This window comes from Mesocricetus auratus, unplaced genomic scaffold (genome assembly GCF_017639785.1).
Source record: "Mesocricetus auratus isolate SY011 unplaced genomic scaffold, BCM_Maur_2.0 Super-Scaffold_2245, whole genome shotgun sequence".
NCBI lineage: Eukaryota > Metazoa > Chordata > Mammalia > Rodentia > Cricetidae > Mesocricetus > Mesocricetus auratus.
Genome location: NW_024429180.1, coordinates 42,365,433 through 42,390,570, shown reverse-complemented (window position 1 = coordinate 42,390,570; position 25,138 = coordinate 42,365,433). Strand labels below are relative to the sequence as shown.

The window sequence follows — 25,138 nt, the reverse complement described above, 5'->3', positions numbered from 1 at the left end:
CCCAAAAAGGCATAAAGACATGAGTTCAGATCCTCAGAACCCACATAAAAACTTTGCAACTGTGCATGTCTATAATCCCAGCACTGAAGAGGGGTTGAGAGGATCACTGAGGCTTGCTGGCCAGCCTCTGTACTAAATCAAATTGATAAGATCCGTGTCCAGTGAGAGACTCTGCCTCAGAAACTACGGTGGAGAGCAATAGAATGAAACACCCACCATCAACCTTTGACTCACTCCCTCCCCCTTCCCCTTTTCCCCTCTCCCCCTCTTCTTACTGTCTTCCCCCTTCCTCTCTCCTATCCCTCTCCCCTCCCTCCTCTCCTCCTCCTCTTTGCCCTCTCTCACACACACACCTCTACATTCACGTGTGCAGGCACTCACGCGTACGCGCGCACACACACACACACACATGCACATATTCACAGGAATACTTACATACATATACATACACCATGTACATGTAGAAACAATGCTTTTATAATGTATCTAATCAAGAAGAACATTAAATAGCATGTCCATAGCTCACAGAAGAAATGAACACTTTTGCTCTTACCAACAATTCTAAACTCTGTTGTTTTTGTCTCATTTAGTTTTCATGATTCGTTTCCACTGCTGTCTACTGGAAGCAGGGTTCGTCCCAAACCAGATGTTTCCTATACAAGCTTATCTCCAGCAGATTGGGAAGCCGCTCTTGCTCTATAGATTTCCTATAAAACATCAGTGCCACTGATTTGTTTTCCCAACCGGAAGAATCCACCATAAAAAGCACCTGTCAGGGTGAAATTCAGTTTGAATTTAATAAGTTAATCAAGTTTGGATGAGACTCAAAATTTGAAATTATTTATTCAAACAGTTCCAGCAGATTTTCAACTTGTCACATTAACATAAATTTACACACACAAACTCTGTAAAACTATTAGAGCTTTGAAATGCTCAGCTCGTGGTTTATTTCTCAGAAGACCCAATTGTTTGGCAACATTGTAGACTAACTCTCTGTTCAATGACAATGACTTTCATCAAGCAAATACAGTTTTCATTGTAGAGCTTTGCCTGCCTCCTGTAGCCAGCGCTCTGGGCCTTTCGCTGTGGACGGCTGCATCCCGAGTGGACCTCAGAGTATCTGTATGCTTCCTCAAAGTGCCCTCCCCGCCCCTCCCCACAGGGGCTATTCCAGCAGACTGTTTCATAAGTTGGTGCAGTCAGGGTGTTAGACCCAGAGGTTCACTGCCCCCACTACAAGGCTCTGAAGTTTAGCAAGTGGGGTAAGCCCATGGGCTGCCCTCAGTTCCTTCTTCCTGGTTCTAGTAGAACTGAAGACCAAATCGAAAAGGAGAGAGTGCAGCCACAAATCTGTCCCTTACCATTTTAAAATAAAGTTTTGCTGTAGATGCCTCCTCCTGGTCAGTTGGAAAAGTTGTTCAAAAACTCCTTGCTAAAATAAAATCTCAAGTGAGGACAGGAAAACTAAGAATAAAGGCCCTCCCCTCCCCCTGTTCCCATGGGTGTATTTATGACATCTGCACAGCATTTGGTGTTTCAGACTTGGGGCATGGAGGTCATCCAGAGGTTGCTCTTCTCCCAGTCAGATACAAACACCATAAAATGGTTCAGTTGCTTCTCCGCCCTTCCCCCACCTCAAGCGGTGCCAAAGCCACAGTTTCTTGTACTCATGTGTGACGTGAGATTCTATTTTTAAGCACAGGCAAAATATATCATCAGTCATTTACAGAAGGAAGCCATTAACATCTAAAAGGATGGAGCCACAGAACTCCCTCCTGCTGCCAAGTGTTGGTAGAGCTCATTCTCAGCCCACAGGGCATTGCACTCAGGCTATGGATGTGTGTGCTAGGAAATGCCTGCTCATGTAGGAGAGAGAGAGGGAGAGAGAGAGAGAGAGAGAGAGAGAGAGAGAGAGAGAGAGAGAGAGAGAGAGAGAGAGAGAGAGAGAGAGAGAGAGAGAGAGAGAGAGAGAGAGAGAGAGAGACGCTTAGCAGGGATGGTGCTCAGGTCACGTATGCCCAGTTAGGAGGATACAAGTTTTAGAATCTAGAAAAGGAAGATAAATGGGAGCTATGCTGAATTATGTTTAATCATCTGCTTGTTCTTCATTTTTAGAGAAGAACGTTTTTTTTTTTTAGGACTTCCCCTAATCTCAGATTGCTTAAGAGTTGCAGAGGTATGACAGTTGTATGTATCTATCATGCAAGAAACATTTTCTCAAAAAGAATTTAACCTAGAACAGAGACCTTGTAAATTTTTAACTTCTATGCTTTCCTTTTTAATGATTCTGTGTTTGCTGGTTTCAAGGTCTTAGACTGATGTCAAGTGTCTTCTTCCACCTCGCTCTGCCTTACTTATCAAGGCAGGGCCTCTCACCTGAACCCAGAGCTCACAGGTCCAGATGGTCTAGCCAGCCAGATTGCCAGAGGAATCCCAGCTCTACCTCCCAAATGCTGGAATTACAGCAGCCCCCATGCCTGGCTTTTATGACGTTACATGATGCTAGGGCCCATGCCCTGTTCTTCACTTTACCTGCTGGCCTTGTCCTCAGCCCTTGATTTACATTTTCAGGAGGAAAATCTTGCTCTCACCACCGTTTTCAAAGTATTCAAAACCCAGTAAACAAGACTTTTCTTCCTTCCTTCCTTCCTTTCGACGGGGTTTCTCTGTATAGCCCTGGCTGTCCTAGAACTTGCTCTGTAGACTAGGCTAGCCTTGAACTCAGAGATTCACCTGTGCACTACCACTGCCCAACTAAACAACACTTCTTGTTCTAGATGTCATTCTAGAGAATATGTCTAATATAAGCTATCAATGAACAATTACTATGTTATGCAGAATGATACAATTTTAGGGTATGTCAATGTAAAAGCCTCCGCTGTCATCTTAAAGGTGATAAAACATACTTTATGCTGGAGCCATTATGAGTGACCATGTCCTGGGATCATAGGCTTAGGTTCCCCCACGTTCCATGTGTCAGTGTGAAAGCAGTTTCATAAAGTTTTCATAGTTTTACAGAACAAAGAAAGCCATAAGTCAAGGCAAGCTTAAAATACATTGGTGGGTATACCAGAGAGGCAGGTACCACAAGATGGAGGGAGCTATTCTACAGGTCTAGATGCTACCTGATGACGTTCTTAGCTCTTGGATCAGTAAAAACTAGTGTTCTGTTAAGTTAGTAGCTTCTAAGGAGTTTTTATCTATTATCATGAGATAATAATTCAGATACAGAGTGGGGCAAGGAATGGCTACCCCAGAAGACTAACACTAGCCCAAGATCAAGTAATTTGCCTCCGAGCCCACAAAATTCCAGTTCTCCACAGTACCGAGTTGGTCCATCTCCACAGTTCCAGTCGGTCCATCAGTCTCTGCAGACACAGATGTTCCAGGAGTTTTTGTTCACAGCCAGACACAGCTGCTTTTCAGGGAATTTCATTGACGTGTTATTTGTGGAAAAGTTAGAGTTTTTATCAACATATGTTGTAAGAAGTAAACTCTGCGGTGGAACTCAATATTGTTTTAACTCTTGTGGTTTAATTAAATTGCGTTGTAAAATACATTTTTGTCTTTCTTTCTATTTCTCTGACCAGATTGCAAAGTAGAAGACAAAAGCCATGATTAAATCATGATTGTATTCTCCCTTGCCTTAAATATAAACTATCTAACTAATATTATGCACAGTGGAGCAAACATACCATATTTATTGTTTTCTGCATCTTATAAAATGTCTGTTGTCATTGGGTGCTTTGTGACTTTTTCTCTTAAGAACTTGCAGTGATTAGGACAGCCAGACCCAAATTACAAGAAGGAAAACTGTACAACTGTGAAACAATGAGACTTAACTTGTAGATATCCTTTTTACATAGTGACTTGCTTTTATATTTTAACTAGAAAAAAACAGCTTCCTTACTGTCCTTGAAAATGTTTAGTTTTTTCCCTAGCTTTCTCAATTTTAAATCCTTATTTCATGTGTTTTAGTCATAAGTTCAATACTTAGGGCTTACTTCCTTTCTTGACACACCCCCAGCATAGAAAGGAGTCCTGGAGATGGTGTCCAAGTCTACTTAGAAGTAAGGACTGTATGTGTTTGGGATGAGTTCCCTTTCTCCTTCAGAACTGACTGCTTGAGTGATCACAGGTAAAACTGGATGTTACAAAGACATGTAAACGTATTGGTTCTCAATGCAGGAACCTCTAGGTCTGAATGTTCCTTCCTCAGAATGGTTCCCTTCAGAGGGACCAAAAAACAAAAAACAAAAAGCCACTGAGCCTTTGTCATACAGAGTGAGAAGAACCGGAGGTCAGCATCTGAAATGTCTAAATGAAAAGAACAAGAGTCCTCTTAGCGCCTCTGTTCCCTATCTGCCTGCCTGCCAGGGCTGTGCCCAACACCCGGGCCCTCAACAGCACAGATCTAAATGACACTACAGAACTCTTGTTTGTATGTTATTGTAGCAACAGTAATGAAAGTTCTGTGGGTGGCAGGGGCAGAGACATAGCCCTACACTGTCACTCCCCACAACCTGAGTTCTAGTTGAAAAGCTCCAATCAGATAATGCCACACCCTTGGCTTTACTACAGAAAAGCATTTCAGGACTAGGCAAAATTGAAGCTGGGGGGGGGGGTGGCAGTTATGTTGTTGCTACTGGTAGTGGTACTTTTGTTTTAGTGCTCTGTGTGTGTGTGATTATGTGTGGGTGGATGGGTGTGTGTGTACATGCATGCATGCACATGTATGTGCCATGGTATACTTAGAATTCTTGATTATCATCTATCGAGAAGCTTCAAGCCAAACTGTGGAGTGAGGGCCTCCATTTTCTTCATACACCTTTAGTCATTTTCCCTGTCTTTCTATCCAGCCTCTTTTCAATTTTGGTGAATTTCAAGATGGTAAACATCTGCTACCAGCTTATTTTCACATGGTCTTATACTATTGCTAACCTGTTTTTCTATCATGAATATATTTTCTTACTTGAACCTGGACCTATATAAACAATATACAAGATTTACTGAGAGTCATGCAAAAGCGCACTCTTAACTGTTAATCTTTTGCTCCTTTTCAAAGACTTGTTTATGTGTGTGTGAGTTCCTGCATGTAGGTATGTGCACTGTGTGTGTGTGTGTGTGTGTGTGTGTGTGTGTGTGTGTGTGTGCATCTGGTACTTATGGAGGCCAGGTGTTGGCATCAGATCCCCTGTCTTTATAAGCAGTTGTGCACCATGAAGTGGTGCTAGAAATCAAACCTAGTTACTAGGTGAGATCAGCCGATGTTCTTAATTGCTGAGCCATCTCTCCAACCCCAAGGGTAATCTCACGTTCCTTGTTTCTATGACAAACAGAACCAGAGCAGTTACCTTTGATTTTAAGACAACTTTCAAACAGCAGGTTACATATTTACCTAATTAGAAAATTATTCAATTAACCAAAACTTTATATTCTGTATTAAGATCACTGAGTGTCCTCATGATAGCTTACATTTCAATATCACTGTCGTCTTCCCTCTGGTTTGTCACAGTAGCCTTCATTCCCAGGTCACCTGGTCACTGCTACTTTTCATGGGGGGCGTGGGAGCAGGTCTTGAATCTCATGCTGTTTTCTTTCTTTACAGAGTAATGCCATCCTCTTGCTAGACACCACTAACCGTTCCATTCGCCATCTCATCCTTCCCATAGAAGAGTTTGCAGCTAAGAAATCTTCCTGGTGGAGCAAGGAAGGCGGAGTAAGGAGTTCCAGATCTGCATGGCAGACTGATTGCCAGGGATTTTCCCAACTGCAAAGATACCTGTCTATCCCTCCCGGCGCCAAACAACAACAAAAATATTAGGCAAAAACGAGTCACTAAGCAGTTTTAAAATTTTGACATTTTAAGACTATATAGCTAGATGAACAATTAAACATCAGGAGGTTCCTTTAGTATCCAGCACATTAATGTGAAATTTGTCAGGACTGGGCTATAAAGAAACATTAGCGATATTTTGAGTGTGATAGTCAGCAAATTCTTAATAATGCCGTCAACTTAATTATTTTCCAATTACATAGTTATATTTTGGATTTATATGTTAAAATCTTAAGTATGGCAACTAATTTGCCTCTGTCAGATAAATGTTTCGATTTATTAACTAACTTAAACAAATCATGTAACCTGACTCAAGGAAAAATTTTTCCCTGCCATTTAGATAGAAAATAAAGCTTACCAGTGCTTTGCAATTAAGCATAAGTGGGTCATAAAGGACTGGGGAAGTATTTTAAGTGTCATAATTGAGTTAAAAACTAGGAAACTAAGTATTTCCTGTATGCTTATGATATGAATTCCACAATTAACCAATAATTAGCACATTTATTTTTCCCAGTATTTGACACTGTTTTTAAAGATTTGTTTCTGTTTTTAATGTTGTTTTGTGTATAGTGTTTTGCCTACATGTGAGTACCTGGTGCAGAGGCCAGGAGAGGGTGTCAGATCCCCAGGAGCTGTGAGTCAATACGCGGGTGCTGGGAACCGAACTCAAGTCCTCTGCTACGTCAGCCGGTACACTTAATCACTGAGCCATCTCTCCAGCCCCATTTGTCACTATTTAAAACTTACTCTAAGGAGGTGTTAGTGCCTTATTGACAGACTGCTTGCCACCAAGCACAAGGCCCTGAGTCCAAGCCTCAGTGCTGCAGAACAAAACCGGCATTGATAAATGACTTCTCTGAGAGTTGCATGAGTTACACATTAAAGGAACTCTTAAGAGGTAACTGATGTGGATGTTTGCTTTGTTTTTTGTTTCAGGAAACTTACAGAATGTGTAAAGAATTTTCACACAAAAACTGGCTAGTATTCTACAAACAAGCAGGGTAAGTGTTTCGCTGTAGGAGATTCTAAACTGGGTTGTTACTTTGTTCTTTCTGTTTCCTGCTGTAATTATACTTGTTTAGTATAAAACTATCAAGCCACATACAATAGTATTCTGAAAATAACCCGTCACAAACGGCAGACCATTGATCAACAGGCGTAAGATGATGCGGGTACGTAGACCATTGAGAAACAGGCGTAAGATGATACGGTTATGTAGACCATTGAGAAACAGGCGTAAGATGATGCGGTTATGTAGACCATTGAGAAACAGGCGTAAGATGATGCGGGTACGTAGACCATTGAGAAACAGGTGTAAGATGATGCGGTTATGTAGACCATTGAGAAACAGGCGTAAGATGATGCGGTTACGTAGGTTACGTAGCACAGCGCCTGCTCCACCTGCTCCGCAGCAGGCGCCACTTCCTATTGCCTCTTCTCATGCCTGCCCTGGCGTACCGTGAGTTTTGAACACCAGTTTTCTAAAATAGCATGTTTCCTTGTTATTGCTTAGTCTAAAAAGATGTCAATTCAGGGCCATGTACTTTATCTCAACACGATTTCTTTAGCCATCATCCTCGTCGTCTCTGTTCAGATACACTTTTCTCCTTTTTCAGGAACACCTTGATTGTCCTGGATGTCTTAGAAGGACAAACTCACACCATCTCACTTCCCATCAACCTCAAGACAGTTTTCCTTGTAGCAGAAGACAAATGGCTTCTTGTGGAGAACAAGACAAATCAGTGGGTAAACCTCTATTGTGTACTCTCTCATGAAGTATGCAGAAGACCAATTGTTCTCCCTTAGCTTTTAAGTTTCTGTGCTGAGTGAGATCTAGAAGAACAGACAGTGAGGGAAAAAAATTAAAGTATATTATGTGTCTGTTCTCAGAGTAGGATCTGGAAATTAATGATAAAAATGATGACTTTTATATATGATCCACTAAGGTTCCTTATTCACACATTGAACGGTGTAGCTCAAATTCTAATTGTTCTTCTTTCCTTGTGTACTAGAATCCTGAAAAGATTATCACAAAGATTGATATCATCTTTCCATTATCATATCTGATAGAAACCAAGGGAACTCCAATTGAGAAGAGAATCAGAAGTGCTTCAAAATTTCTCTTCTTAAATTAATGATTGAAAATTTAACAAGTGCAAAGAATTGCACTAATTTGCCCACAGGCATTATTAAATTACTCATATATATCCAAGTGTCAGGCAAGCTTTCTAGAATAAAATATACTACAATTTGATCTTTTTCCTGGACATTTAATGTACTTCAAGCTACATTAAATTCATTGACATTTTTATCTGTAAAAAAAAGTTTGAATGCTGGCAAGCCGGTTAATTTATTTTCTCTTTGATTGACAAATATAATAATAAAACATTTAAAAATATTTATGACAGAAACTGAACAAATTGCTAACTTTTCATATAGTCTCAATGGACTGAATAACCATTGTGTTTTGAAATAATAAATAAGTGTTTGCCCACATTAAAAAATTCTAATTTTTCTTAATAATAAAAGCCCAGAGACAGATATTGGGGTTAAAGTTGAAGATCGGAGAATGTACAGCCATTAGAGAGTTCTCACATGTACCAATGCTCAGATTGGAAGGAACGATCCTGTCCTCAGATTCCATCTCCTGACTGAGTCTGTCTCCACTGAACCTCAGACTGCACTGAGCTTCTGTCTTCTCCCACCTTATATTCCTCTCCAGTGCTGGGATTAAAGGCATGGGATCCCAAGTGCTGAGATCACCTTTGTGTGAGCTCTGTTTCTTTTTCAGATTGGATCAATCGTGAGTAACCCAGGGTGGACTTGAACTCACAGAGATCCATCTGCCTCTGTCTCCTGAGTGCTGAGATTAAAGGCATGTGCCACTACCTCCTGGCTCATGGTTTGTTTTGGGGGGTTGGTTTTTTTGTTTTGGTTTGGTTTGGTTTTTTCTATGTTATCATTTGTTATTTCTCTTTACAGTATTGTTGAAAAGGTTTTTGGTAATTCGTGATTAAATGTTTAAGGTACAAATTATGCTCTGGCTATCTTTTTAAAGGCTTAGAAGAAACAAATTCTAATTTCTCTTGGTCTGTCCTAATGATAGTTAGAAAAAGAAAACTTTTAAGTTAGATTTAATTAAACTGGGCTTCTTGTCTGTTTACAGGAAGTATCTTTTGACTAAACCTGCACACATTGGTTCTGAGGACACTGGGGCTTGCCAGTTGTATATGCTGAAAGAAGAGCTTCCCAGCACAGGATTTGGGGTCACACAAGGTAAATCCTCCCTTCCCTGCGCTTGCTGCTGTGTGGGTGTGTGCTTGTACACACACTGCCCTCCAGGCTGATGGGAGACCAGAAACCTCATCCTGTGTGATGCTCATGCCAAACGAAACAGCTTAGTACTACAGCAGAAGTAGATCTACCTCCAAATCTTCATCAGGAAGCCACACTTGAAACTCTGTGAAATTTCTTTCACTACTGAATACTTTTGTTTCTTTGTTTGTTTTCTACCTAGGACAGTTGAGTCCCAAGTCTAGCCTGGGTTTGTACCTTTGTTTCTCCATGGGCTGTCAGCTCATCAGAACTTCTGCTCCATTTATCACAGTTTGCCAACTTGGGTTGGGTCTGTGTCACTGCTTTTGTGCAGGGAGCTCTTGATTCAAGAGAGTATTTAAGGCTGTCACATCTTGGGTGGCAGACATGCTTGGGATCTCTTTGGGATGCTTTGATGATTAGAACTGTTTTCTCAGACAAAAGCTGGCAAGTATCATTTAAAGAAATCTTTAAACCTCGTTCTTTGTGGTCTGCGTTGTTGAGAATGAAATCTTGCAAAAAGAGAATAACGATAATAATTCCTAAAGCATACCAGGATCATATCATATCTAAGGGTGTGTCTGACATTTTTCAGAAACAGACTTCTGCATACCTCATAAAGTCTCAAGTGATCAGCTGTCATCTGAAAACCTAAGTTCAGCTGTGGGTCAGAAGATCGCCTCTCCTAACCGTGTTCTCTCAGATGAAAACAGTTATGCTACTGTAGTTGTTGGTTTCCCAGATCTCATGGTAAGCACCAACTTCCAACATTTCTTCTCAGCAGAGCCTAGAGTACCTGAGCCTGTCTGAATGGTAACTGAGAGTGCTTTTCCTGCAAACATTTTTGTGTCTACATTTGAAATCACTCTCCAAAGCAACAGTCTACCCATGTAGTTTCATTACTTTATAAGTAGCGTTTAAAGTGTGATTTGATATAATTCAGTAAGGGAAATGGTAGTTCAGTTCATGTGACCCAGTGCTCAACATGCTAATGGTGACTTTCTCACCACACCATCTTAATATGTGTTCATGGACTCTGACAAGAGTAACCGGTTGAGACTGACCAAAGTACCATGTCTTCTAGAATTCATATTGAAAATGATTTTAATGTGATTTTTAATTAGCTTTAAGTAAAACTAGGACTCCTCATCCCCTAGTGGGGATGTAGGGGATAAAACAAAAAGATTATTCCAGGGCAAGTTGCAATCTCATAGTCCAAAATATATGTAGCTCTAGATGTGATTAAACAATTAACTTACACAATTCCCTTTGTGGCTCCGCAAAGGCAGCTGATAGAATCAGTTAAAGATAAAAATATGGGTTCTACTTGATGCTCCAGTCTCAGCATGCTTCACATTTTCAGTTTAATTAACAAATGGAGAGTACTTTGGGATATAAGATATTTGGAATCCAAAACCGAGGGGATAATGTGTGGCTTAGCGCTTTTCCATATGTTTTACCAACGGTCAAGTAAAAAAGCATTTGCTCCTGCGCTCCGTAACTCAGAATGCAGCGTGTTGTTGCAGTGTGGTGTGTGCAGCAGCCTTGATGGGATGCTACAGCCATGCTGGTCTGCTTCCTGCTCACTTACTGCCTGAGTAGAAAAATAGGAGAGCTTCTCTGTGAGGGTAGAGCTGTCTGAAAACTGATCTCACCACTTTACTCTGGTGGAAGATATTAGTGTTAAAATACATTGCTACCATGAAAAGGACTATAAGGTAAAAGCTGAGTGTAGGCTATTGTTTATGTTAACCCTATGGAATCCTTCATAGGTTAAAAGGTCAGTAACCTTATTAAAGCCATCCCCTGGATGTTTGGTACCCACCGTGGAGGAGATGCCCAGGCAATATTTGTTAAGTGAAAAGTCAGGTTCATCATTCACAGTAATGCTCTGTACTACTCCAAGCCCTTTCATAGGAAATGTTCACTTTGACTACAGTTCAGTAAGACTCCACATGTGGGAAAACCAAAGGAGACTGATTACACCTCCCACCCTCCTTACCCCAAAGATTGTAATAAAGGACCCAGGGCTTGAGTCAGGTGTGACTAGCCACCCTCTAGCCTGTATCCTTTACTATACCACTCTGCCTCCCTGCTTGAATATGAATGTCTTTGTGTTTCTTCATAAAGCTCTACAAAGGGATATGTCATTCCTTATTAGATTTTTGTGTATTTGTCAAAAATCAATGAGTTATTATAAACTTATATAAACTTATATAACTTTCTTACCCTAACAGCAAGTAGATATTTTTAAAATCTACAAGAAGTATAATCAATGATGAACATAATGGGCATTAATTTTACCATCAAGAGTAAGGAAGGCAGGTGTGGTGGTGCCCTGTGATCCCAGCCATCAGGAGACTGAGGCAGAAGAACTATAATTACAAGACTAGCCTGTACTAGCAAGGCTTTGCCTCAAAACAAACTTAACCAGAAGACCAGAGAACCCACTGCCACTACAACGGTACTATCTTAGACATGGAACAAGGAAAAAATTGATAACTATACTGCCACAAAATGTAAAACTTAGCCCTTTAAAAGACACTGTTAAAAGAATGACAAGGCAGTCTACAGACTAAGACAAAGTATGGCAGATTACCTCTCTAACACAAGACATGTATCCAGATATTTAAGGTTCATAAAGTTCAAGCAGGGTGTTGGTGGAGCACGCCTTTAATCCCAACACTCAGGAGGCAGAGGCAGGCGGATCTCTGTGAGTTCAAGGCCAACCTGGTCTGCAGAGCAAATTCCAGGCAAAAAAAACAAAAACAATCCATAAAGTTCAACATAAGACAGCAACCACTTCTTAACATGTCCAAACAGTAAGCTAGCGTGAAGTATCAAAGGCAAATCTAAGAGGGGTAAGGACATCTCTGGTGGACAAGGGGTCACCATGTCCTGGATGTTAAGCCTGGTGAGTACAGTGTCCCCACGAAGAGGCAGCTGATCTGGGAATGGAAGCCCCAGGTGAGGACATGGGGAACGGGTGTTTTCCAGTGTGGGCTTCTGGGACTGAAGCAGGAAGAAGGGCATTGACCTCAGAGACAAGGAGACTGGTGGAGGTAGGAGACTGGCCACATAACCATGGCCTTGAGGAATAAATTCCTTATGAGTTCTGGACTTAAATGCAAATGTAACTCCTTAGAACCTTTAGAGAAAACAGAAGACAAAGATAGCTTATAATCTTGGGAAGGAAAAATGCAGTAAGTAAAACAATGAGGGGAAACCCCACAAAATCCCAGAAGAGCAATGTCTGAACAAAGCTGAGACATGTGACCAGGAGGGACACTCCAGGGGCCCAAAAGTCCTGGCATAGTTTGTTTATGCAAATAGTGGAGGTAGAGATATTAGTACTATGATTTTATTTTTAATTACATTTAGAGAGAGTGTGCGTATGTACACACACATGTGTATGTGTATACCATAGCCCTGTAGCATGTGGACATCACAGGACAACATTCAAGAGTCTGTTCTTTCCTTATACTCTGAGAGCCCCAGAGGTCAAACTCAGGTCATCAGACTTTGAAACAATTTCCTCACTCATTGATCCATCTCACTGGAGCAATTTTTAAAGTTACTATATTGCTATATTCCCTCTTTTCATTTTAATTCACTTAAAAATAAAAAAAATTAGCCTAAGTATTTTTTTACTTGGATAGGCAGTTACAGTTATTGGTAACATACACGTCTCCTGTGCCTTGTTAAAAAACAACAACAACCAAAAAAAAAGATTAGGAAATATCTTAATTTCTATTCCCATAAATCATAAGTTACCATTGGCATTACCTTAATAGATGTGATTTTAGCATCTCCTTTTTCTTTTTCTTTATATTTTTTTAGTCACCCAGTGAAGTATATTCATGGAAGAGGTCTTCATCTTTGGAAAAACCAAATGTTACCAACACAGGAATCTATGGAGGGAAACGGACAAATGCTACCCCAAGGCACAAGAACTGTGTGACTCTCACACACACTAACCAGGTGGTCAGGATTCTGCCTGCAGGAGAAGTCCCTCTGAAAGACATCTTCCCAAAAGGTGAGCAGCTGTTTCAGCTTGCCAAGATAGCTAAAGGCGGCTTGCTTTTGCAGGGTGATGCTTTAGTTTGGCATGGTTGTTATCTCCTCACAAATGTAGGCCACCCTAACAGAAGTAGGACCTAAGAACACCTTTGCAGCTTGAAAGCTTGTAGACGTCTCCACATGGTTGCTACTTGTGAGTTCTGCAGGTAAAGCTGGTGTTGCTCACACTGCAGTGTGTTCCATGACTGACTTCTGAGAGCTTACATGTAGGGACTCCAAATGCAGACTGCTTTGCCTGCCAGTACCCTCCAAGTCCCCTCACGTTGACGACTGCACAAAAAGTGCAGTGCCAATCATTTTTTGTGTCAACCCGTTCATCTTCAAACCTCTACCTTTTTATTTTTATTTGTGTGAAAGCGCTGGTGTAGGGAGAGAATGTAACTGAGCCAGGATCACCTACCGGTGACCTGAGTGCAGATTTGTGCCAGGGTCTCCCAGGACCAATTCTAGATCTCTTCTTGCTGACCATACTGACATTCATCCTAGCCATTAATTATAAGAACAGTCATCTGCATAGTGGTAGGTAGCTGTGTTATCCTGTACCCAATTGTATTAGTGTGGCCTTTGTGGCTATAGTGCTAAATGTATTGTATCTGTTTCTGAGTTTGAGAGTCTGTTTAAAGCATTATACTTAGAAGTTGTTCTTTCCAAACTGAAACTAGTGGAAAATAATCAGCATGTCTTTAAAGCCCTTCACATGACAAGAGAGGCAGCTGGATGAGGTGACAGCTGCTGATCATCGCAGCACGTGTTATGGTAGAAATGTCACAGGGTGACACATAAACACAGAAGCTTATGGCCCGGGCTGATGACATCTAAATGATTCCTGAAAGATGTGGGAGAGTGAGTGAGATGAAGGAGTTAGGACAGGAAACAGGGGCCAAGTGAAAAGTGCAGGAACTTGGGGGACATTCCAGGAACTACACAGTGTTCTATACCACAGCATAGTGTTCTTCCATCTACCCAGAAACACAGGATTCACCTTGACACCCCTCCCTCTCCTCACCCATGTATAACCCTCCCCCATCCGTCTTGTCCCTTTGATACAAGCTCGGTAGCACTTGTTACATTCTAATGCCAGCATCCACATCCCAGCCAGGACACACCTCAAGTGATGCCATGACTCTGTCAGAATTACTTCTTATATTTTCCCCCTCCAGCCTTTATCAGTGATAGTTCCAGTGTTTGCATTTGTTCTGACTAAGGACTTTGTTGTTTTATACATTTGAAGAATACAAACAGTTGCTTAGCCATCATCACAATTAGTAAAGAAAAGTCTCCCTGGCCCACAAGCCTCCTGTGTCAGTAGTCAACCCCTGCGGCTCTCTCCAGCCCCCACTAATCTAATTTCTGTCCTTACAGATTTGCCCTTAACAGAGTGCTGTACTAATGGCTTCGTGCAAATGTCGTCTTTTGAAGCTGACTTCTTTTTACTTAGTAATGTCTTTGAGAATCATTTATGTTGTGTGTCTGTCATAGTTTGGCTTTCTGATGTGGTGATAAAACATCAAGACCAAAACAGCTAGGGGAGGAAATGGTTTATTTCTTTCACCTTATGGCTTATAGGCACCATGGAGGGAAGTCAAGGCAGGAACTGATGCAGAGGCCATGAGGAAGTGCTGCTTCCTGGCTTGCTCCCCACGGCTTGTTCACCCATGTATACAACAGGACTGTCTGCTCAGATGTGGCATTGTCTACAGTGGGCTGGACCCTTCCACGTCAGTCACTAATCAAGAAAATGCCCCAGAGGATTTCTCACTAGCCAACAGATAGAGGCATTTTCTCAGTTGAGGTTCCGTCTTCCAAGGTGACCCTAGCATGTACTAAGTAGACAAAACAACTAACCTACACATTGCCAGTGCACTGTGTCTATTTGAATATAGTAGTCTGTTGTATGTTTATACCACTGTCGTGTGAGTATGCTACCGTTTGTGTATCCATTCACAAACTGGTAGATACTTAGATTGTTTCCAGTTTGATGAAATAATGAATAAGGCCTCTGTGAACATTTGTGCATAGGTTTTCCACTTGGGTGAATCCTAGAAATGGCCAGGCCCATTCCGTTTCTCTCAGCATTAAATGAAAGCTCCAAGGATTGTTCCACATCCTTGCCAGGCCTTGGTGCCTTTGGCTTTTCATCCTGGTGATACTCGGATAGTCACTCTCATAGTGGCTTTTACAATTATCCTATCTTTGTTTGGATGTGGAAGGAGGCATGTCTTACCTGGTGTATGTGATGATCAGAGGACAGCTTGCAGCATTCATTCTTCCCTCAACACATGGCTCTGGAAATCCTTTCACCACATGGGTTCTGGAAATTGAATTCAGGTTTTCAGGCTTGGCAAAAAATATCTTTACCCACTGAGCCGTCTTGCTGACCCTCATTATGGTTTTAATTTTTGGTTTTTTTTTTTTTACCACCCAGTGACAGTCTTTTTTTCATGTATGTCCAGGGTTTTATGTGTTCTTTATATGTCTTGGAAACAAGTCCCATGTCAGATATATACTTCCTCTGTTATATATTTCCTATGTTTTCTCCTATTGTAATGACGGGCAGATGTCCTCTTTCCTCTGGGAAATTTTGTAGCTTTGGGTTGTCTATTTAGATTTATGGTTCATTTTGTTGTTTGTTGGTTGGTTGGCTTGTGTTTGTTTATTTGTTTGCTTTTTGCAAATTGGCATAAGAGAAAAGCACAGAAGCTTGAGTCGGGCTTATTCAGGACCCGTTTGGACAAGATTCAAAAGGAAGAACCTCAGCGGTTCCCTGGTCAAGTTAAGAAACTGCCACGGCCAATCTGAAGCTCCCTTTTAAATCCACTGCTTCATGGGCCACAGTTTAGTCGTCGTTTTTTTACAGGGTCACATTTAGTGTTTGCACTCGTTTGCCGTTATATGCCATGGTGTTGTGGATGCTGTTTCCTTTGTGTAGATAGTCTGTCAGTTTAGTGAAGGAGAAATTACTAAGATGCTGTTCCATCAGCATCAAAGAGGCTACTGGAGGCCTGGGGAGGATGGTTCAGCCAGTAAAGCTCTTGCTGTGTAAACATGATGACCTAGTTGGGGCTTCAGAACCCACATAGAAACCCCAAGCCTGGTAAGCATGCTGGTAACCCCAGCACAAGGGAGGTCGAGAAAGGCAGATCCCTGGGGCTCACTAACCAGCCAGACTAGCCAAACAGGTGAACCCTAGCCTAAAAGAAACCCTTTCTCAGAGAACAAGGTGGACAGGCTCATGAGGTGCAATACTCATGGTTGCCCTCCGACCTTAGTCCTAGTGGCCAGCCATGCTCATCAAATTACATTTCCAAAGGAAATAAATTTTGTAAAGTAATCTCATTTGCCTTTTCAGACTCTCTTGATTGTTTTACCTGACAGTTTTTATTCCTGCCCCTAACTTTGGCCCTGTGCATATAAACTCTCCACTGTCTGTAGGAACTCTGTGATAAACACTGCAGCAATGACTTCCCTTAATAGTATGTGGACTAATCCCTAAATACAGTTTGTACCTAACTTTGAAATCCACCTAGGCTGTAACCACGGTGGAAATGTACTGAGCCTCCATCCTCTTAAGGGTGGACACATTTCAAATGGATGGATAAGGCTAACTTTGGAGAGAAACCTGGCCACAGTTATGCTTCCTTAATTCGTCCATGAATTCCATTCAAGGATAACCATCAAGCTTTTTCTGTAAATATTTTTGTCTTCTGGTTTATTTTTAGATCAGTAAACTTTACTCTTGATTCTTTTTAAGTGCTTAGTACTGTGGCCGTGACACTGCCACCTGTGCAGTGTGGAGTCCCTTTGCTGATTCGTGAAAGTGTCTTAATATCAGCATCAATTGTTGTTTTCTCCTTATTGAATGGTAGACACAGCCATCACTACTTTTTTCTCCTCCTCTGTCTGTGGAATTAATTTCATAGTGAACAAAAAGAAAGAGTGAGGTAGAAAAAATAAGATTTAAACAAGTAGGCATTGCTGTTCTCGCAGTGATCTGAAGGTGCCTTTAGCAGTGACTCAACTTATGCTATGTGCTTTTAAAAACGTCCTTAAGTGACAAACCAAAATGCTTAGATCGTTAGATAGGCAGCTCTAACTTCAATAACTCATCCTGTTTTGAAAAAAAATCTTGGTCTATAAATATATATTTCTATATATAGACCAAATATAAATTCACCGCAATTTCACCTAGATGTTAGCAGCAGAAATGTCAAACATGATGTATGGTGCACACAACTTTATCAGAGACTGGCCGTATTCCACGGAAGTGCAAGGAAGAGTGTTCATCAAGTCCTGGAACTTTCTGGAAGGCCAGCCCCAGGGTTGGGGAGACCTCATATTGCCCTTTCTGCTGCTACCCTGAGCCTTTCACTGTCTACACATGACCAGTTCCTTGCCAAGCGGTTCCCAGAGTTCCACTCTCGTCTCCTGAGAATTTCTTTGTTAGCAGCCTTCCAACATTCTTGGGGCCCCTTTAACACTTGCCTTGTGTCATGACTGGTTTGCAGGTGTTACCCCACCCCAGACAGCTGGCTACATAGAGGTTACTGATCTCCAAGCAAAGAAACTCCGGTACATCCCTGTCCCCAGGTAATCCATGTCACTTCTTTTCTTACTGTGTTTGTTGTATGGAAACGAACGAGCTTCCTGTGTTCTCTGAATAGATGCATGGTTCCCGCTTCTCGAAGTGGCAAGTTCTCTCCTCCTCCACTTACAGCTGGTTTGTATCTCACCATTCTTCTGCATGTGTTAATGACATTTTTATTTTCCTTTTGGAAAAACATCCAAATGTTTTTAAATAGTGTGCAGGCATGAGTCCCTCAGCTCAGACCTGGTCTCCTTTGAGTGGTCTGTTCTCATTTTCACTTTCTGTACCAGGAACAACACTGTTAGTATTGCAGAAATTTTAATTTTGATATTTATTAACTGGTTTCCTGGAATAGATTAGTCAAGATGTCCAAGGCATTTAAATAACATTAGTATTGCATTGTTTCTAAAGTGGATTCTGTGCATTTGTAGTCATGTCAGTATCGTAGTAGAACAATTCCCAGGGATTTAGAGTAAACCTTGTTACCAGTCACTGCTTCTGTTATTGTCCAGCAGTAGCAGCAAAGCATTTAGAGCAGGGGAGCGTGTAGTCTGAGCAGATGTGGAGACTTCTCTGTGCCATGAGAACATAGATGTGCTCGCTGCAGCCCTCGGCCGTGCCTAGTCTCCTGTTTTCTGGCTGAGGTTGCACCTCCCTTGGTCTGCTATGACTATGTTCTTTTGTCTTTGGCTAACCACCAACTGAAAGCCTCCCCCCGTGGTTCTCAACCTTGCCACTGCTGCAACCCTTTACATGCTGGTGACCCCCAGCCATAAAAATATCCCATTGCTGCTTCGTAACTGTGATTTTGCTATTGTTATGAATCCTAATATAAATATCCTATGTGAAGCCCTTGGGGTCTCAACCTGTAGGTTGAGAATCACTGTTAATCTTGTCACTGTTTTAATCTAGATTAAGATCATATTCCCTCCTCTGGTCTGCCTTGTCATATATGACTGAACCCTTCATGGATCGCACAGTGGGTAGAGCCTTGCCTGAAGTCCCAGTCAAAGAACCCTGGAGAACTATCTGGCATTAGATAGAGGCCATGTGCAGCAGAACCTGTAGGCTACCCAGTGCAGCACCAGGACATGCCTCTTCACCCCAGAAGAAAGCAGCTAGGCATAGCAATGCAAAAAACAAACAAACAAACAAACAACTCAGCAACTGCTTCATTTCTCATAATCTTTAATCGCCCTTAAAGCTGTGAAAAATGAAATAATTATTCAGAGAGATAAACTTACTTTTCTAGCACATATGGCTTCTTAGAATACCTTAGTATGTTGACTTCATGGGAGATGTCTTTCAATCATCATTTAAGGACATATCTTATTCCCTCCTAGCCATAACATTCCTCAAAATATACAATTAGTTCAAGAATCAAAGTGAAGAATGCCCTGTGGTGTCTTAGTTAGGATTTGTATTGCTGTGATAAACACCAAACCCAAGAGCAAATCTCAGGATTCTCAGGCCCGCCCCGTCACTGGGGGAGGCCAGGACCTGGAGGCAGGAGCCAAAGCAGAATCCATGAAGGAGTGCCGCTTACTGGCTTGCTCTTGTCGCTTGCTCAACCCACTTTTGTATATAACCCAGAACCACCTGCCCAGGGGAACATCACCCACAATGGCTTGCCCCCTCCCCATATCAATCACGCATCAACAAAATGCCCTGCAGATTTGCATACAGACACCTGGTGGAAGCATTTTCCTCAGTTAAGGTTTCTCTTCTAGGTCTGTGTCACATTGCCAAAAACCAACATTACTGTTAGCGTTTCTAAAGCATTGATCATTTCCCAATGTTTGTATCTGTGTTCTTTATATTCTGTGTGAGCCACTTATTCTCCTGGTCAGGAAGAGAACTCCCGAAGGGCAGCTGAGTGCACGCATAGCAAGTACCAGCAGTGCACACAACTCATTCCTTTAGACTGAAGCACAGTGCAACCCATCCGAGTAATGTTTCTTAGAGCCGCATGAAGAACATAAAAGAGGTTGGGGATGTACTCAGAGGTAGAGAACTGCCCCGCAATGTACGACGTCCAGGGTTTGCTCTCCATTGCGAGAGAGAGAGGGGGGGGGGAGAGAGAGAGGAGAGAGAGAGAGGAGAGAGAACCAGGTAAAAATAATGATATATTTTATTTAAGCCAATATCTTTTTGAGATATTCTCAGTATAAAAATTTTAACATAGGCTAGACATGATGGAGTATGTCTTTAATCTCTTCACTCAGGAAAGAGAGGCAGGTAGGTCTCTGTAAGTTTCAGGACAGCCAGGGGTACATAGTGAGACTCTGTCTCAAAAAGAAAAACCGTTTTCTTCTAGGTCTTTCAGATCTCAGTACACATTTTACACTTACAGCACGTTTCACATGATACATGATTTAGATCATTGTTCTTACATCCTGACTTTCTGTTGAAAGCCAGTGCTATATTTGGCACACATTAGAGAGGAATGAATCCTCTAAACTTAAGGTAGTGGCTGGTGTATGTGCGCGCGTGAGTGCATGCGTGCATGTGTGTGGTAGTTAAATTCTCCTGAACATCAGGGATGTTCTACCTGATGCCTTTATTAATTACTGTGTCATTGCTGTGATGAAATACCATGACCTAGGCAACTTTTGAAAGGAAGCATTTAATTAGGGGCTTGCTTACAGTTTTACAGGGTTAGTCTATGACCACCATGACAGAGAGCATGGTGGCAGGCAGGCATGGCACTGAAGCATTAGCTGAGAGCTTACATCCTGATCCAGGCAGGAGGCAAAGAGAGCGAGACTGGGCTTGGCTTGGGCTTTGAAACCTCAAAGCCTACCCCAGTGACACACCTTCTCCAACAAGGCCACACCTCCTAATCCTGAGACCAAGCATTCAAACATATCAGCCTATATAGGGCCATTGTCATACAAACCACCACAATAACTAACTTCAAATTATAAAATACATAACAGAGTTGCATAATTACAGAGCCAAAATAAATGCATTTTTCTTCAAGTTTTTGTATCATATATTTGAATTTGGTTAGGTTTTTATTTTGCGGTCTTCAAATTTTGTATCATATACTTGAATTTGGTTAGGTTTTTATTTTGTGGTGCTGGGCATTTGAACATGTAACGCTCTACTGCTAAGCCCTGCTGCCCTTGTACTCACATATCCTCTGCAGCTAGAATGACAGGCAGGCTGCCACCCCAACTCACTCAAGTCCCTCCTGTCCCCACATTTGCACAGTAAGTGCTGTAACCTCTGAGCCATCCCCTCAGCCCCTACACTTCGTTCGCTCTGCTACACTCATTGCACATATCCCGGGGTTTTCTTGTGCTGTGAGATAGATAAGAGCGGGTATAAAACAGCCCTGCATGGGAGAGTGCGAGAGGAGCAAGGGCAGCTCACCACAGCTGAGGGAACATACTTCCGAGGTGTGGCGGGGGCATTGCACGTGTTCCGGTGTCACCTGCCTGCTCTGCGTGCTTTCTGATCTTTTCTTTGGACTCCTTTTTCAGTGCAGAGTCCCTCTCGCCTTACACTGCATGGATATCTGCTATCTCAGACACGGATGCTCTGCTGGCCAAGTGGGACAAAAGCGGCATTGTGACCGTTGATATGGGAGGGCGTGTCAGACTTTGGGAAACGGGACTTGAACGTCTGCAGCAATCGCTCATGGAATGGAGAAACATGATTGGACAAGACAGTGACAAGCCTGTGCAGGTATCATTTGGATTGACCTTTCTTCTCACAAATTAATTTAGTTTTAAATGCCACCATTGAGGAAACTTTGTGCTTAGCCACTCCAATAGCTGCTTAAGTGGCAAAAATTATTTTTAGACTCCTAATAGGAGAAGACAATCTATCCATCTTGAGAGCGATTAGATAAGACTATCTTAGTTCCTTGCCCATGTTTAAATGTATAGTCTCCCAACATCACAACATACAAATATAATCAACTTGTCCTTCTTAGCCAGAAGCATCTCTGGTTTTCTACATCTTTTCTTCCTCGTGTCATCATGATTGCTGGCAGCTGTGCATGCTGCCTGGGGAAGAAAAGCTCTAGAGATGTCGTATAGAGCAGATTCCTCCAGGATCCGAAGCTCTAGACCGGAGGTCAGCCAAGTGCACCTCCAATAGTTTGTACACACCTGTCTGCGACAGTGCAGGCACTATGAGCAGGTGCAGCTCTGAGAGAGAGAGGCCAGGACAGCCCTTCTGGCAGGAAGAGATGAAGAAGCTCTCAGCCTCTGTTCTTGGTGCTGTCTAGGACTAACTGGAGGAAGAAAACAAGCCGCAGACTCACGCTAAGGCATAAATTAACAGGGTCAACTCACAATTGATTTTAATCTTCAGAACAAACCTTTTCTTGTTACATATCATTGTTGTGTAGCAAAAAGAAAGATAGGCCCCAAAATGTAATTGATTGTTTAACTAATTATAAGAAGGGTAGGTTGCTACCAGCCCCGTCATTGTGCAAACAGCCATCACAAGGTAAGACCTTCCCACTTACTATTCTACCAATAATGGACTAATAGCTACTATTTTATGTGATTTTCCTTGAAAGAGATGTAAGTATATTTATAGATGAATACTACATCTTCCTCTTAGATTTTTAAAAGCTTACAGGAATGTTTTAAAAATCTCAAACCAAAACAGGCTAGTGACCTCCAATACTTTTGAGGAGATATAAATATATTAATGTAATTAAGTTAAAGCAAATGCATTGCTTTAAAATTATGTCAGTAAGTAAGTGGCTCTATTGTAACAGCAGATTGCTGTGCTCAATGATATTTAGGGAACCTATGATTCTGTTCAGAATTATTCTAAATGTTAGTTTCCCCTATATTTGAACATTAGTGCCTAGCAGTATATACTATTGTGTTTGAACTTCCAATATGTTTGCTTTGAATTTCTCATATAGTGTGGAGATCAAAGACCATGCTTCTCCTGTGGTTAAAATGTGTAGCATAGTGGGTGTGGTGGTGCATGGCTGTAACCTCAGCCCTTGTGATGCGAATGTAGGACAGTCATGCATTCAAGGCCAGCTTGAACTAGATAGTGAGTTCCAGGACAATCCAGGCTCCATAGCAAGCAAAAACCTGTCTCAAAAGCCCAAAAGAGAAAGAAAAGGGAGCCGTTCGTTCCAGCACTTTGAAGGCAGAGGCAGGCAGATAGAGTTCTGAATTCAAGGCCAGCCTGATCTACAAAATGAGTTCCAGGACAGCCAGGGCTACTAAAAAAGAAAAACAAAAAAACCTTGTCTTAAAAAACAAAAAAGGAAGAAAGGAAGGAAAAAAAGACAGAGGAAGGGAAAGAAAATATTGGTGACCTAAATTAAGCTTATTTCTTTTTCTAAAAGACTTTGAAAGAATCTTTACTTGCAGTTTAAAAGCATCTCTTGGATCTTTAAAACATTAACCCCTATTTATTTATGTCTTTTCTGCATATATAACAGATCTCTGCTTTTCCAGTTCCCTGGTTTGTACCAAGTGTGCAACAGTTCAAATCTTCCTTCATGCTATAATTTGAATTAACACAATGACACTGGCTATTGAAGCTAAATAGTTAGATAGAAATGAGAAAAATTATCTCAAGAATAACCAAAATATTATTATCTGAACTTCCTCTAATGAAAATGTTTTCTCAGAATAATGTTTAGCTTTATGTCCTCAGCTCAAAGTTCAGAGAGCAGAAACAAGACAAACTTAGTAACAAGTGTAATAGAAATCAGAATTAAATGGCATTTTGATTTGGAAAACTAGATGTTTGTCTGCATGCTCCTTTTACCTCTACTATTCCTTGATCTATACAAGTTTATATTAAGCATGCATCCTGGATACTCAGACAGAAAAACAAATTGTGAGTATGCGACCTTACACTAAGTGGCCAGAATGAATTATCCAAACAGTCTGCCATTGTTTGAGCTTTTGGTCAAAGCTCTTGGTAAATAATGAGGCAGTGTACTGACTACTCTATTTAGGCCCACTCTTGTTATTCACAAATACATTGTACAGCCAAATCTAAATAGGAGTCGGTGCCAATAAGAGGTCATACTTGTCTTCTACAGTTCCTTTCCTAGTCAGCCGTCAAGCTACCCTATTTGTGGGATCTTTACTCAGAAGGGTTCTGCTCCTGACTTTGGAGATTGGAAAATCCCTCTTACAGAAGTAGTGGGGACAGATGCCTAGTTCTTGATGTCCTACTTAAGCTCCTGGATGCCATCCGCTTCCCGGACTCTGATGGAGTGAGCTGATCTCCATCTAGTGGCCATTATGTATACTGCACACATTACCGAAATGAAAGTCAGTCTTGTGCTTGGGAGATTCCACAGTCCCTTGTGTGGCCTCCTTTGGGTAGTGGATGCTCCTTAAGTCTTCATTGAAGGCCTGGGAACAACCTGTTAAGCTGTCCTCTTCGTCTTTCCGCGATTCTTCTGTGTATAGCAGATGGACTGTCCTTAGACACACAGACAGAATTAGCATGGAAGCCATACTTAGTTGAATTTTTGCTAATGAATTATTTGCTGTATTTTCAAATGAGAACACAAGAGAATACTTACTGAACTCTTCATGTAACATGTGTTCATTAAATTGACACTGACAAGAACATGTGTTTTCCTATAATAAACAACTATAACAACAAATTCAAAGGATTACCACAACTGTAGACCCTAGAATATATAGTTATTACTTTTAGACTATACTTTCAGAAGCATTGGTTAATTATGAGCCAGAATTCATCTATCTGTATTTTACAATGTTGCTTTTTTTCTTTTCTTTTATTGTTACATTTTTGTTCCTCTAAACAATTCTATTAAATCTACACCATCACTTTCCTCAAAACTGAAATTATCATCTCTGCAAAGCTGTCAGTGGCTGTTCTCATGAGGGCAAGTTGACTGGTTGTAGCGTTCAGATGTCCTTTTCTAATTGCAGCAGGCAAATCAGGAAATTGGTCTCCATGTGGTCCTGGTAGAGCCTCTCTCTGCGGCCTTTGAAGAGTGTTCACTTAACTTCCAGTTGGACAGAATGTTCTGAGTCACAGTGCGGGACTCGAACCCACATGCCCTTGCAGTTAGTTACTCTTCAGTACACGGGAGGCGCAGGTTTAGACACAGAGAGACGCATGGGGAGAAGTGCACAGGAAAGATAACTGCATGACAGGGATGCACCATTGTCCCTTTGAAGAGAACGTTCTAGGACCATGAATGCGTGCACTTTATTGTGCATGGGCGTATTTCTATTGCTGTGATAAATCACCACAACCAAGGCAACTTATGAAAGAAAGTGTTTAATCGGGCTTATGGTTCCAGAGGGTTAGAGCCGTGAGGCATAGGGACGGCATGGCTG

At 41.6% G+C, this 25,138-nt stretch overlaps 1 protein-coding gene across 2 annotated transcripts in view; it reads left to right on the top strand.

Annotated features, from left to right (window-relative positions):
- Vwa8 (von Willebrand factor A domain containing 8) overlaps positions 1–25,138 on the top strand; it is a 347,144-nt gene that overhangs the window by 244,916 nt on the left and 77,090 nt on the right. For both annotated transcript variants that reach the window (XM_040756735.1, XM_040756796.1), the window contains exons 30-37: positions 5,609–5,719; positions 6,773–6,837; positions 7,453–7,578; positions 9,003–9,112; positions 9,747–9,901; positions 12,992–13,187; positions 17,737–17,818; positions 21,305–21,509. In XM_040756735.1, coding sequence (XP_040612669.1) covers positions 5,609–5,719; positions 6,773–6,837; positions 7,453–7,578; positions 9,003–9,112; positions 9,747–9,901; positions 12,992–13,187; positions 17,737–17,818; positions 21,305–21,509 — 1,050 coding nt within the window. The remainder of the gene's footprint in view (positions 1–5,608; positions 5,720–6,772; positions 6,838–7,452; positions 7,579–9,002; positions 9,113–9,746; positions 9,902–12,991; positions 13,188–17,736; positions 17,819–21,304; positions 21,510–25,138) is intronic.